This window comes from Dysidea avara, chromosome 10 (assembly GCF_963678975.1).
Source record: "Dysidea avara chromosome 10, odDysAvar1.4, whole genome shotgun sequence".
NCBI lineage: Eukaryota > Metazoa > Porifera > Demospongiae > Dictyoceratida > Dysideidae > Dysidea > Dysidea avara.
The window spans coordinates 24933418-24948027 of record NC_089281.1 but is presented as its reverse complement, the minus strand read 5'-3'; the positions used below and the strand labels follow the sequence as shown (position 1 = coordinate 24948027).

The 14610-nt window shown below is 37.4% G+C and overlaps 1 protein-coding gene across 1 annotated transcript in view; it reads left to right on the top strand.

Moving 5' to 3' along the window:
• Positions 1–14610, top strand: part of LOC136236594 (uncharacterized) — a 30654-nt gene that overhangs the window by 9859 nt on the left and 6185 nt on the right. Inside the window, exons 7-9 of the mRNA XM_066026810.1 lie at positions 4223–4520; positions 5096–5287; positions 11318–11401. Of these exons, the coding sequence (XP_065882882.1) occupies positions 4223–4520; positions 5096–5287; positions 11318–11401 (574 nt within the window). The remainder of the gene's footprint in view (positions 1–4222; positions 4521–5095; positions 5288–11317; positions 11402–14610) is intronic.

Here is a 14610-nt window from a genome sequence, read left to right as displayed (position 1 = left end):
TTGATGGTTGGGGTGCATGTTTAGACAAAAACACTGATTAACTCTGGTGCCATTCTTCCTTTTGATACAGTGTGCGTGGGTTCACCAGTTATAATAATATTACAAAAAAAAGTAAACAAACAAGTATAAGGAAAGCTTTTATGGATTTTAAGTTCAATTAGGGATCATAGAAAAAAATTAGGGAAACAAGGGAGGTCACCTACACTTGCAGATATAGCTAGTGGACATTTAATCCCTAATTTAGTCTATTAAAAGTAGGGAAACATTTCGAGGTACCCCCCTTATTGTCTTAACTTAAACTATTTTTAAGTCCTTTGCCCCTTAGTTACTTTTTTATAAGGGTGTCACCCCAACAAAACTACCTAAGTTAGATTCTTCCAACCATATAGTAAAGCTCATGGGGTCTTCTCGTCTTTCAATTATTCTATAGCATCTTCACTACAATTATAAAGATTAAATGTTCACTAGTATATCTGCAGGTGTAGGCAACCTCCCTTGTTTCCCTAATTATTTTCTATGATCCCTAATTGAACTTAAAATTCATAATTTTCCTTATACTTGTATTGACTAAAAGCCAGCCTCACAATACCTTCATGGCAATTGGTTAGGTATAATCAAGCCCAAAAGTGTCTACGGTGTGACCCAAAATGCTTCCAATTGATTGTTACGGATTTTAAAAAAATTGTTTGGTTCAATACGTGACCCACCGAGTGAAAATCCGACTTGTTAGCATTTTCCTTGAACTTCATTTTATGACTTCTAGCAAGCAGTCTACTTGTACTGAAGTAGTTTTCAATACTAGGGATATGGAGATGATGCCAGCATGATTTAGTATGTGTGGGAATCAGGAATTATGCTGGCATCTAATGAAGCCTAGGATTTTTGTTAAAAATTTGATAAACTCTAATAAAACAGTCAGGTAAGCACAATAAATGAAATACTCTAATGTAGCAACCAGCTAAAAAATAGAATATACCTGAAACATCAATGTGCAAATGATCTAATGAAGTAGTCAATTAAAATTATTGACAAAGACTGGTTGCGTACTTTTGGGTGTTTCTTTGAGGCATTTGTTTGAGAACTGCTCATAATCGTAATGCTCATTAAAAAAAAAAATTATGAGTATAATTGTGTCATGCCTATTCAATAGTACATTTAAAAATTATTAATTTAAAAATGAAATAGGGATCCGAGTAATAAAAAGTTGTGAAACAAGAGATGAATGATGGTATTACAGCATAGCTCTGTGAGAAAATCCCTACATTGGTATGTTATAGCTGTCAATGCCAAAGTAGGGATTTCTCAGTGAGTTATGCTATACTATCATTCATCTCTTGTTTCACTACTTTTTATCAGTTGGATCCCTACCTCCTTTTTAAACTGTGACTGTCTCAGCAAAAACCCAACTTGTTGCACAATTTCGGATTTTTTTCCTCAGCATTATCTGCAGTAATGGATCACCAAAGTTTCAGCCTTCTGTGGTGAGTAGTTTCGGAATTATAGCGCTAGACAGTAGGAGTAGCAAGATAGTTGATTTGTACAGTGATTATGCTAAAAATAAATGTGGTTGTCCTGACATGGACAATTTGTCACATGCCCAAAAGTTGTATAATAATCCTTCTTAGTTTAACAACCCCCTGTACCCAAGCACATCTACAGACAACTACATTCTTAGTACATTCTCAGTGTAACTGCTGTTGCACTCATAATTATCAACCATTCATGCATATTCACAGTGAAATTATTTTGAATTTACACATGCACAGTGCATTGAAATATCAATAGGAATCCTTGTTATTCATAGTGATACTTACAGTAAACTTTATTTCTACCGCATCATAAAATAAGCGCCCAAGAGTGTATTTGGAGGGGGGGGGGGGGGGGGAGGGGGTTTCTGGGGTTCCAGAAACCCCCTTTGATATTTCAACTTGTTGGCTTGCAGCTGAAACACCAGCCTATCTTAGTTTAGCAGCACAAATATACATAGAACAATATAGTAACAGGAAACTAACATGGATTTCTCAAAAGTGGATGAAGGAAGAACAAGGTAGCTATGCACTGAAAAATCAAGATACTCTAATAGAGCAGTCAGATGTATTAACGAAATACAATCTTTAAATAAAGAATATTGTTAATGAAAGAACGATTTAGCAGCTAAACCTTAAATTAAATTATTCATTGAGAATTTCACTACAATATCTGGCAAGTGATATGCATAATATTTAGGATTTAAAGGGAAGCAATATATATATATATTCCATGAAACTGAATTTACTAAACTTTAATCGCATTTTAATGCTCAAAATCTGTCAGCAGCTGGGGGCTGTGCCCCCAGACCCTTACATCTATACATATAACTCACTACCACTGAAATCTGGAAACCATCTTGAAAAATTCCTGGATACACCTCTGGCTCTCATAACTCACACACCTTGCATTGTACGAACATGAAACAAAGATTTCCTTACTCCCCATGAAAAGGTGAATTATGATGGTGTATGAGTTTCATTAATTTGAGCTCTGTCTCAGTGCAGTTAAAGCATGCATATTTTTTATTAAGCATCTGTATTTTATCTAGTTCATTCGAGGCAATGCATTTTTACTGGAAAATGGCCTGTTAGAGCTGCACTGATTCTAGTAATCGGTATTGGGGCAATACCGCTGTTTTCATGAGGTATCGGAATCAGCCAATGTACTGCTGCAGGTACCAGTTATCACCGATGGAAATGACTTCTATAGATACAATAAATATAGCATTAATGCTAGTAATAGCAGAAAAAGTTATTCTTTTATTGTGAAATTTTCACTGTGAAAATGCAATCCAAGAAAAAGATCAATATACTCTAATGTAACACTTTGACACCTCAGATCAAAGGAATTCCAGAGGATACATTTGCCATGTATACGTATCACTTTACAGGGAGTCATCTAAATGTACACTGGTGTACATTGAAATGTATCCCGGGAAAGTGGTTGCACTTCTAAAAGAACAAGCCACTTTCATCAAAGCAAGCATGGCCTTGATGTGGATGAAGTAGTGGTACCGCCCTCTGTTTTATACAAGTTCAGACTGAAATCAATTGAAGAAATAAATTAATGGTACCGCCGCCCTCTGTTTGTTTTATACAAGATCAGACCGAAATAAATTGTGGGAATAAATTAATGCTCACGTGATGGTTACCATAAATTGAAATGTTGCCACAAGAAGCACTCAGTTTCAGTATCCTTGCCGTTCTACAAGTTGGGAAATGTTACTTAAAGGTGAGAGCTAGTCTTACAGTGTATTCACAAGCATTTCAGCACATTTTTGAATGTGGACATGCCCACATAACGGATGACACGAGTTAACCACTCTGTAACCCTTTCGGTCTTTAGTATATGTTGTGATTAGTCAAAAGCATTAAAATGTTTGTAAATTCCCCGAAATTTGCCCTACTCGACTTTTCTGTGATATCCCTAGGACCCGTCCGTTTATTATAGCAATCATAGCTACAACATTACTTGCTGCCTAACCATAATCGAATCTTTCAGGCATGTATATAGAATGAATCCACTAGTTACACTCATATTGGCATCAAAGCTATCAGCCTGAACAGAAGTGTTACATATTAGCTGTAACATGGGCACTCATGATTTACCTATATGTATGCCCGCAGCCCTTGTGCTTTGGGCATACATATTAGGCAAATCACTCGTGCCCATGTTACAACTGTAAAATAGAACAGTCAGTAATAGAGCAATCAGGTGAGCAGTTTGTCATGACTGTTTTATTAGAGTACTTCTCAAGCCATAGTACAGCATACTTGACTAGCTGTTGAACTGGTACTTCTACTGAATCTTGTACAGTTAGTCATTTTCAATTGAATTGTCCATTATTGTGTTAAAATTTGTACAGAAGTACCATGAACTACACAAATATAAATTGATATATGGATGCGTTATGATGTACATTACAAATAATTGTGTACAGTAATGAAGTAGCTAAGGTACTTGGTATCAGTACTTATACTTGCAGATACTTCCCAGGTAAGTTCTTGGTACTTAAAGTATCGGTAAAAAGTGGAATCGGTACAGCCCTAGTTTTTGATCAGTGGGTCACAATTGGTAGTTGAAATTAAAACTGCATAACATGTACAAATCTGTGCATAGTAACAATGTTAGTTTTATCTACTGAGTAATTTATAAAGCAAATAGTGATGTATGCTTGATTGTTTGATTATAGCTTCTTCATGGAACACACAAACTGTGAGGGAGTCATCAGAGTATTGGAATTGTCAGACGATCCCTGTGTGATCTCTCCTGACCAAGTGGAGTTCTTCATGTTAAATCATCCACCAGAAAAACTTGATCATGTCACCAACATTCTAGTCAGCATGTTCCCAAATAATGATCTCTGTGTTGCTGTGTCTACTGCAGCTTGGAACTACGTTCTAACAAAGTGCTGTACCCAACAGCGATCTGCCAAGGCCATGGAGATATTTCATTTCATGTCAAAATCTTCCAAGGTCATCAGTAAAGAAGTAGGTAGAGCTATTGGTGGGTTGGACTGTATATTGTAGTAAACAATTGATATACCGCTTTTTTTATTGTAAAATTATACAAAATTAAGATGTTAATAGAGCAGTCATTCATGTAAATCATACAAAAATATTTTTATGCAATTTTTTTGTGTGAAACTCAAATTACGATATGTATAGCTACATTTTCATAAATAAATCTGTGGAGAAATGCCTCTCAGACCTTATGCTTTACAGCCAGCTTAATTCACTGCTAGCTATGTGGTTAACTAATTCTCCACTTAGATTGGATGGTAATACCTAGTAACCTAGACGACTTTCTCTCAGTCACGCACTAATAATACATGTGCACAGTAAACAGTTGCAGTCTGGAGGAATTGAAATCTTACTCAGTGGCTACCTTATTAGAATATCACCTTATTATAGTGACCAACAGAAGTAGGTCACAAACACAGCTTCATGACCTGACTAATACCAGCTCTTCATGTTTTTGGTCCTGTAGTCAGTGTAGTGACCCTTTATTTTTAGATAAAAATTTAATGATGTTTTATTTTGTTTAGCATTTACTTTCCTTTCAGGTGTACTTATCCCTGATGGTGTTACATTGTGACCAGCGCCATCCCAGTGAAGTCCTGACAGTGCTGAAACACCAGATTCGTCACCATGGTGATGTGTCTAGTGTGCCGAAGATTTGTCAGCTGCTACTCAAGCACCAGTGTTGGGAGACTGTCTGTGATACTGTCATGTGTGTGATCAATGCCAGCCATAAGGTTAGGGTAATAACGGTACTTGTTTTTTCTTTGTTTCAATACTCTAGCACGCAGATGAGTATTTTATGTAGTGTGCTGATGGTCTACAGGAATCTCTAACTGATGTGCCATTAGCATGTTGGGTGAAATGAAAGTCAAACTGAAATATTGCCATGATGTCAAGATGTTTTAATAATGACATAGAGATGCTGTCATTATTTGTGACTAGATCTGCGAAAACCCGACATAATGACGCAAGCCTAAATTTTCAGTATAGTCTATTGATTGCAATGGGTAAAATATTTGCATAAATGAAAATAAATTGTAAAATTGTTAAATGCTTAGTTCTTTGTGAAGAAAGAGTGTAAAGATAAAAACATGGATACCATCCTATTTACCTATTTGAGGGGAGTTCAAAAATCTTTGTTTCGTAGCAGTAGCCTAAAGGATATGTGAGTTATGGGCATTTGTTTATGTCATGTCGAAGCAGTCGTACATGATTGATTTTTCTTCACTGATTTTGTCTCTGTATGTAGTGACGAAAGGTAGTAGGAGAAAAACTTACCACGTAATGGACTCCCCTATTCATGGCAAACACAATGGTGCAAGTTGCAACTCTATTGCATTGCGAAGACTGCACCCTTTTTAGCTTGGCTGGTTAATGCTAAGCAAGTGATCTTGTTGTTTTAAAACTTTTTGTTTATTTATATCCACACAAAAACAGCCAAGCTGTGAAAAAAGGTGCATCGTTCAATAACCTGTGTGAAAAAAGTTGTGAAATCAGAGGTGGCAACCAAGAAATTAATGTTAATAATGTGCAGCCATTATATTAGCGTTAACACCAATGCAATCATTTATTCTTGGCTGCCACCTTTGATTTCAAAACTTTACCCAGGCTATTGAATGCTGCACCCTTGGCTGTTTTTTTTTTTGTTGTGTGGATTTCATTTCTTCAAATGGCCCCAAAGCCAGCCTATGTATTTTCCCACATTTCTTCTTGCCAATGATGAAGACAGAAGTTATAATGTATTGCTTTAATACTCTAATAGAATGCACTTTTTTTTGAAGAATTCTAACAGAATGCACATATTGAGTGATGTACAGGGTAATATATCAGAGCTTATGATAAGAATTCTCTGTTGTCCTGCCACAATGTCCTGGCAAACCAAAATTGGCCGGACAATTGCCAAAATTGACTGGACATGTGGAAGATGAATGGCCAGTATGTCCACTGTAGCATAGCAAATAAACATTATAGTGGTAAGATGTCACATGCCTTACTGCAACTGTTATGTGGTTACAGTACACCAGAGGGTTGGCAATGGTGCATTTGTGGTCACTCCCTTGGGTTGTAAGAATGCATACTATCTCCTGGCAACCAAGTGACTGTTATTGTTGATAGCATGCCAGCTCAGCCCTTAGGCTCCTTCCTTGTGCTTTGATGGGACACTGTGTCCGGACAAATTGCATTATGGTCAGACATCTATGCAATTTGACCGGATTTTGTCCGGTGACCGGATGTTGTCATAAGCTCTGATATATGTAATAGTTATACCACGGGCACGAGTGCTTTGCCTGATATATATGCACAAGCCCGAGGTGAGTGCGTATATACAGGCAAAGCACAAGTGCCCGTGGTATAACTAATATGTTCTACTTTAGCATGCAGACTTGCCTAATTGGCAAAATGTTTAATTGCTATACCCTTCTCTTATATAGGGAACCAAGTAGGCTGTGATTGTGGGATTGAATTTTGCCAAACAAACTGTGATTGTGGGATCCAATTTTAATACATCAAACAGTAGTTTGATTTTACTTTTGCTAATATAGCAATGTTAAGAGACTAGTGTTAATTATGTTATTTTAATCACTACATTTACAAAAGTAAAAAACAAACTACTGTTGATGTACAGTGGAACCTGTGTTACGGTCACCTGGATTAAGCGGTCACCTTTTTATAACGGCCACGGTCACGAGGTCCCAAATATTTTCCCATACAAATGTATGTATTGTGGTCTGCATTAAGCGGTCACCTGTCTAACGCGTATAACGGCCAACCAAGAATTCGCCTATGAATCACTGTGTACATAACTTCATCCTTCATATAGCGGTTGCTTCCTTTTATGGTGGCTTGTTAAGCCGATAGTCTGACACCACGGCACCGTTTCAATGAATGATCACACTTCCTGCCTTTCAATAAGTGCTATACAAACTATCAGGCTTCATTGCTTAAACGTATTCAATAGCTATAACCAACATTCATAAAAAGCTCACCTTGCCCTTTCTGTGTAAAGGATCTATGATAAAATTATTACTGTATTGCGGTTGACACGAGCCTCTTAATAATAATTACTCATTTATTACGGTCATAGCCACTAAAATGCTGCAGACCACCTTATACAGGTTTTCTCTATAACAGCCACCTGTATATAAAGGCCAGACATATCTGGTCCCAAGGTGACCATTATAGACAGGTTCCACTGTATTAAAACTGAACCCCACAATCATAGCTTGTTTGGCAAAATTCAAACCCACAATCACAGCTTGCTTGTTTTCCTATATATGAGAAGAGAGATAAAGTATAACATCAAAGAAATCTAATGATTTCTGGATACAGTGTGCACTCCTATTAGGTGTGTAATATCTCAAGTTAACGAGATATACGCACTGGCTTAACGAGATATATGCACTGGCTTAACGAGATATATGCACGGTACAGTGCGTATATCTCATTAACTTTTCTGAACCAGTGCGGTATGTGATATATATGCACTGGCCTTCCTTTGATCTGAGGTGTGAAAGTGGTACATATACCATTGTAGGGATTTCCCACTTAGGGGTGGTCCACAATTTTGCAAGTGTACAAAGAATACTCTTTCTGACTCCCTCCCCCCCAGCCAAAAGCGTACTATATAAATGTTGACACATGAATGTATTGTATAGCAGGACAAACACCCAGATACTTTAATATTGCAAAATTCATGTATGGTGTTTGTTTTGTCTTTTAGGCAACTTATCATTTAGATGCTTTTGAAGCTGATACCCTGAAGGAAATGTTCCTACACACAGCAGGCATTAGTATTAACCTGATGCACATTTACAAATGTGTACATACACATCATAGAAACAACTTGTTCTTGGCTATCTTCGATGTGTTCATACAAAACCATATCACTGGCAGTAGCAGCAGCAGTACTAGTCTGTAGGGTATTTTCACCATAGTCTGAGGTGGACTAGTCTGGCGTAGCGTGAGGGTCTGGTGACAGCTGCATTCAGTACCTGTGCAGATGGAATGCAATTAAATTTTAAAATACGTGCGAAACACGTGGACAATTTCCGGTAACAGAGTGCAACAGCTACTGTACTTGCACTTGAATGATGTCTATTTCCTCTACAAACCCTTACATTTGTGCTGGTTGTGGAAAAGACATAAGAAGCTCGCCATAATCAATGGGAAAATTGGAAATAACGTCATAGAATATTGTTAATTGGTCACTATGCGATCTGATTGGATGCACCAGTTTTTCGTAAGGCTGGCACAGGTATTGAATGTGGCTGTCACCAGACCCTCGCGCTACGCGCATGCGGGTCGGCTACGCCAGACTAGAGGTGGACTGGAGTTGGATGATGTGGGTACACGCTGCAGAGACAGGGTTTCTTTGTGGGCAACCCACAACTACCATAACTATGTAGTATGAACAAATTAGTACCCACATAATCCAGCCTCCCATACCCAATAGTATTCCTAAACCCACAACAACACCTTCTGCAGGTACAAAACAAAAGCAACAACCAGTGTAGCTAGATGCTATTCAATTGTAATCGTTTATCAGTGTTAATTGCTAGACTAAGACTTAAAGAGAAATAAGTAAGTACTGTTATAAAAGTATATAAAACCTGTAGTATGTGTTATCACGCTGATAACTGTTCTTGCCTGTAGTTTGAAACATGATCCAATGCGGTTTACCTTTGCCTTCAGCTTATAAAACCTCATTTCATTGGTAGCTAGCTAGCTAGCTAGCCAGCCCTGGCACTGTTTTCCAGAGTTCACCAAAGTACACGTGTTGGCTTGGACCCATGCATTAACAGCATGAGCTCGCTTAGTCCACCGTTTAATTGGACACTGAATTGCATGAAGTAGCAGTAGGGCTTACTAGAGCCTTATCACTGCATTTGGATTTCTTGCCGACTCACATGATCAGCATTTTAAAAAAGTGTACACGTGATTTTACCTCCTCCTCCCTAGCGTATGGTTTGTACACTCACGAAATGGCTGAAAATTGTGGACCACCCCTTAGTTATGTTGTAATGCTGAGCTTCCATCATTCATCCCTTGTTTCAGTACTTTTTATTGCTGAAACATTTTATACACAATTTACCACTGTAAATAAGGTTAACAGATAAGGAATCCTGGGATTAAATGAATTAGAACTCACAATTGATAGTATTATTCAATACCATTGCACGCGTGCACATTGATCATGCAATCGCTGCTTGCAACAGTTGCTACTTGGAATTACCTGTGCTGAATCCTGAATCCAGGCATTGAATCCACCTTAGACATGCCTGGAAATTGAGCGCATCAGGCTGCTTGATGTGTCTTACACCTCGTTCACATTACCTTATAACCTGGGTAGAGCACGGTACAGCTCAAAACAAACTGCAGTGTGAATCAATCAAGTCGTGCCAAACGGAGTCCAGCACAGCACGATAAGGAGAGGTGGGTTGGTTGGGAATAGGATACAGTGTGAACACATTCCAAGCTGGCCAGCTTAGGTTAACAATATAACTTGCTTCTGTTGGCCACACTGAGTATATTCTATGCTCTAAAACTGTTCTTCAAAAGGGCTATGATGTACCATAGTTCTAATAGACTTTGTGACAGTTACGCTCGAACAACATGTTAATATTCCTAGTGAAAGGAGCACCCACTAGCTTTTAAAATGGTGGCTATAACATTGTACAACTTATTTAAGCTGGTTCTATGGTTTCTTGCTATAATTCTAGTACCTTTTTATTAGGTGCCTAAATAATCTAAAGCTCATGCACTTGTTTTAGCTAATTATTATTCTGCACTCGCACTATCAAGCTTGTGTCAATTGCAGTAGTGTGAACAAGTGCCAACCCAAGTTCAATAACCCGAGTTGAAAACACTGGCAAACCTAGGATAGTTTGAACAGGATGTAAGAACTTGCTATGGTATGCAGGTCTGGGAATTTTAAAGGGAGATTTTGAAAATTAAGATACTGTAGTATACATATAAATAATGAGGCATTCCTCCAGAAAATATTGAGCCGTTTTTGAAGCTCTGAGATTGGATTTTAGGCTTCTTTTAGTTAACAATCACAGTAAATCCAAACTCAACAGCATGAGCTGTAGCTTTGATTGCTCTATTAGAGTAGTTACTTAACTGCTCTGTTGAAAGTATCTCAATCGTTTTGGGAGGTGAAAAGTAAAGTGTTGCTGAAGGTTTAATACTGGAAGTTATAGTCAGGTGCAATTGCATGCAGCTACTATAACACGATGGTATGCATAGTGTTTTGCTATGATGATAACTGTCAATACAGAATTAATAAAGCAAGTTAGACTGCCACTGAGCTACATTCAAAAGGGGGTTTCTGTCGAAGTCACAGAAACCCACCTAGATCTGTCATTGGCAAAGTAAGATCAATGAAATTGTTCAAGAGTGATGCACAAAATGTTAAAAAGTCAAAAGACATGGAAAGGCACCAAGTACTACATGTGTCTTGTGTGTTCTAATTGTTCATCACACATTTGTCACTATTACATAATTGCTTGAAGGCAGTGACTAAGTGAACATGTGTGTATGTGACAAATGGTATCCAGTGGCTCACAGAGGTCGGCATCAATAAGAGCACTGCATTACCGACGCATTCGCAGTAACACTTGCAGCTGATTCAACAAGTTAAGTCAACACCATCCCCTCCCATCCCATTCATGCTCCATGCTCTCATGTCTACACACCACACTGCTATACAAATTGTAATTATTAAACTTTACAATCATATTGCATGTGGTTTGTTTCTGTAGGTAGAGAAAAGTACCATGGAAGAAATTAAGAGTCACCTTCTACAGAACAATGAAACACAGCGATGGAATTTGTTACTGGAAAAGGTATTAACTTTTGCCTATGGTTATGTAACCATGGTAATTCTGAGGCATATAGCACCTAGATTTGACCCAAAGTGGTTAGCTATGGTTTAATTAACATAATGCAATTTGGCTGAGAGCGCTGCAGCTATATATACCTTAGTGGAAGAACATTTTATGGTGCTTAAAAATAATGACTTTGTAGTAGTAACAGTAGTAGTGTTAATTTAATTATGTATTGTCTGTCATTGCGTACCGTATTTCTGTTTTATACACTTTAGCATCTGATGCAAATTCATCACATGACAAATTTTTACCATTGCAAAAATAAGGTAGAGATGTACTGATCTACCAATCTAGATGATTTAAGTAAAATAGGTTGAACTGATTTTCTATAGAAGCTACTGACTGATCTTTCTAATCACCATGTCTTCAAACATACTACACTTATTCACAAAAGTATACTACCATTTCGTTTTTGAATGCCCATTGAGAAGCCATACAAACAGACACAAGTTAACTGGCTTATACTAGGGACCACAAAGGAGTAGGCATGGCCCATGAAATAACATCACCCAAAAACCAGCCTCAATTTTCCCTGACAACGATGAGGCAGTATTGGTTAGGTAAAACTATATAAGCCCAAACAAGCCTTCAGATCGACCCGAAACGCTTTCAACAAGTTGCTACAGAATTTAAAAAAAAATGATTTAACAAAAGACTGAGTAAGTAACTGACTGATGCCTTCAGACTGACTGATGCCTTCAGACTGACGTAACTCGGTGACGGCTAAGGCTATATACGGGCTTGATTTTTTCACTGTTCGACGTCACTTCGGCCCGAGAGGTGCCTTTTGGCATACCGCAGCACATACAATGCATTCTTCATGGACTTACCAGTGTCCTCCTTTGTGTCCCATTCATCTTTGCTGACAGCGAAAAGTGTCGATTTGGTGGTAGCATGTGATGGCTTCCCTTCTTAACAGAAATTGTGCGTATTTTTCATAGTGGCTATTTTGATTGCAGAGGTGCTTTTCGAACAGTTCTTGCTGTGTAACGGGTTGCACATAGCCGACAATGAAGCATTATGGTACTTCATTTTCAGACGATAATTGATATAACTGGGGCGCACGGCACCATTTCAGATGTGGTATGTGTGAGTTCACCAGTCGTAATAATTATTTACAAAAAAGGTTAACAAACAAGTACACAGAAAAAATTTCAACTAGAGTAGGGACCATAGCACATCAATAAAAAGTACTGAAACAAGCTGGAGTAGTGTACGATATTAAATCACAGAAAACAATAAGAAGTGCTTTATCCTACTGTGCATTTCCATTATGGTATCTTGAGCACAGTAGAGATATAACACTTCTACACCAAACCAAATAGTCTAGAACTATACAAATCTCTGCTACATCATGTGGACATCACCCAGACAATCAGCACCCACAAATCTTTAATGCATGCTCCTACCAAGAATTGCCTGGAACTTGTAGGCTGTAAAATGCTATAAGAACTACCTGTATCAGATCAGCCATCACATACATACTTATTAGATAAAAGATGTCAGATTGGTACAATATCAGTAGATCAGTAATAAATTTCAGTAGAGTTCAGAAAAGTTGAATCGATTTATCTCTAGAATTTGGTTACCTACTTTGTGGTTGAGACTTGGGCTATAACTTCGTTCAAATATTTTAAAAACAAGACCCACCTCCCTGATCCTAAGGGAGAGTTATGTTGTGATTTATATAATATTGTCTATCACAATTATTGACACTTTTAATCATATTACGATAAATTATCACAATATATGAATCAGCACGAAACCATGGTAATGAATTACTGACAAGTGTAACACTTACATATGTAAAGAAGCAGTACAACACAACCTACCCTACTAGTAGTCTCTATTGAAGACTGTAAGTTTTACTGTACTATCTTCATTGTTCCAGTAAACTTTGTGTAAAAAATGCTACACCATTTTGCATCACAATATGAAAACAATTGTATTTATAGAAATATTGAGTGCAGCCATGCATCATTCAGCCATGCGACAAACAAGTGTGTATTTCAAGAAAATGGCTTTCATACCTCAGGTCCATTTCAACTTTGAGCTAAATTGGTCCAGTGGTTATTGAACTACATGCCTTCAAAGATATTCATATTTTTTGTGTTTTTCTTCTGCCGTAAATTTTATTTTTGCAACACCTAAAAATTACCTTAACTGGTGCAAGCCTAATTGGATTCTTTTTTCAAATTGGGAGGGCGTAAATAGCATAATATAGAGCATTTGTCTTCCAATTTGTATGAAAATTGATAGAAGTGAGCAAAGTTATGAGTGATTTTCCAAAATTGCATATGCAATTTTTTGTCACACCTGCATGGTAGACTACTGACAGAAACAACTTAAGAATATAGGCTAACTATCATAGCATGGACCTTTTGCAATTTGAAAGTACTGAGAGTATTAGTTAAGGAGATATAAGCAAAACCCAAACATGTGAAACAAGCATATTGAGATACTCTAATAGAACAGTCAATGTGAAATTAAAAACGTGCATGAAAGTGTAAAAAAATTAAGGATTTGAACTAGAGACTTCCACACCTATACACCTAAGCCCTTTATCACTCTGCCACTACCATCAGTTGTTCTTCTTGTTTAATTTCTACCTTATGAGTGAAAATTCTAGTTTACTGCACCAGAATATAATTTAGATATATTACACATCACTAGAGATACGTCCTTACAGCAAACAATAGCATTGGCTATGGTGAATCAAGAACTTGTTGCAACAGAGAAGGGCAGTATACAACCCAGTCACTACAGGAGAGGTGATAAATTATAGTTATATCCCGTTACGGATGTAATAATGAAGTAAATTTATGGGATATATAACTATTTTAAATCATAGTGTATGGGTATAAAAGTGGCAAGTTTGCTATTGGTGTGCTCAAGATTTGCCAAATTGTGTAGATATTTAACTTTGTAGCTACTAGAGAGACACATATAAGTAGTAATGGATGATTTTACAAAGCAGTAGTTTCCAGGTATGATTAACCTTTGTCTTGGAATGATGTCGAGTGGCATGGAAGGGCTAAAATTACTAGCCGGTAAGAAGCGAGTATTATTAGAGTGATGGAACCAAAGGTTATTGAAAGAAGTTGGCCCTTCACTGTGATAGCCAGAAATTTCTTTTAAACCAGGCATGTGCCTAGTTTACTGAAATT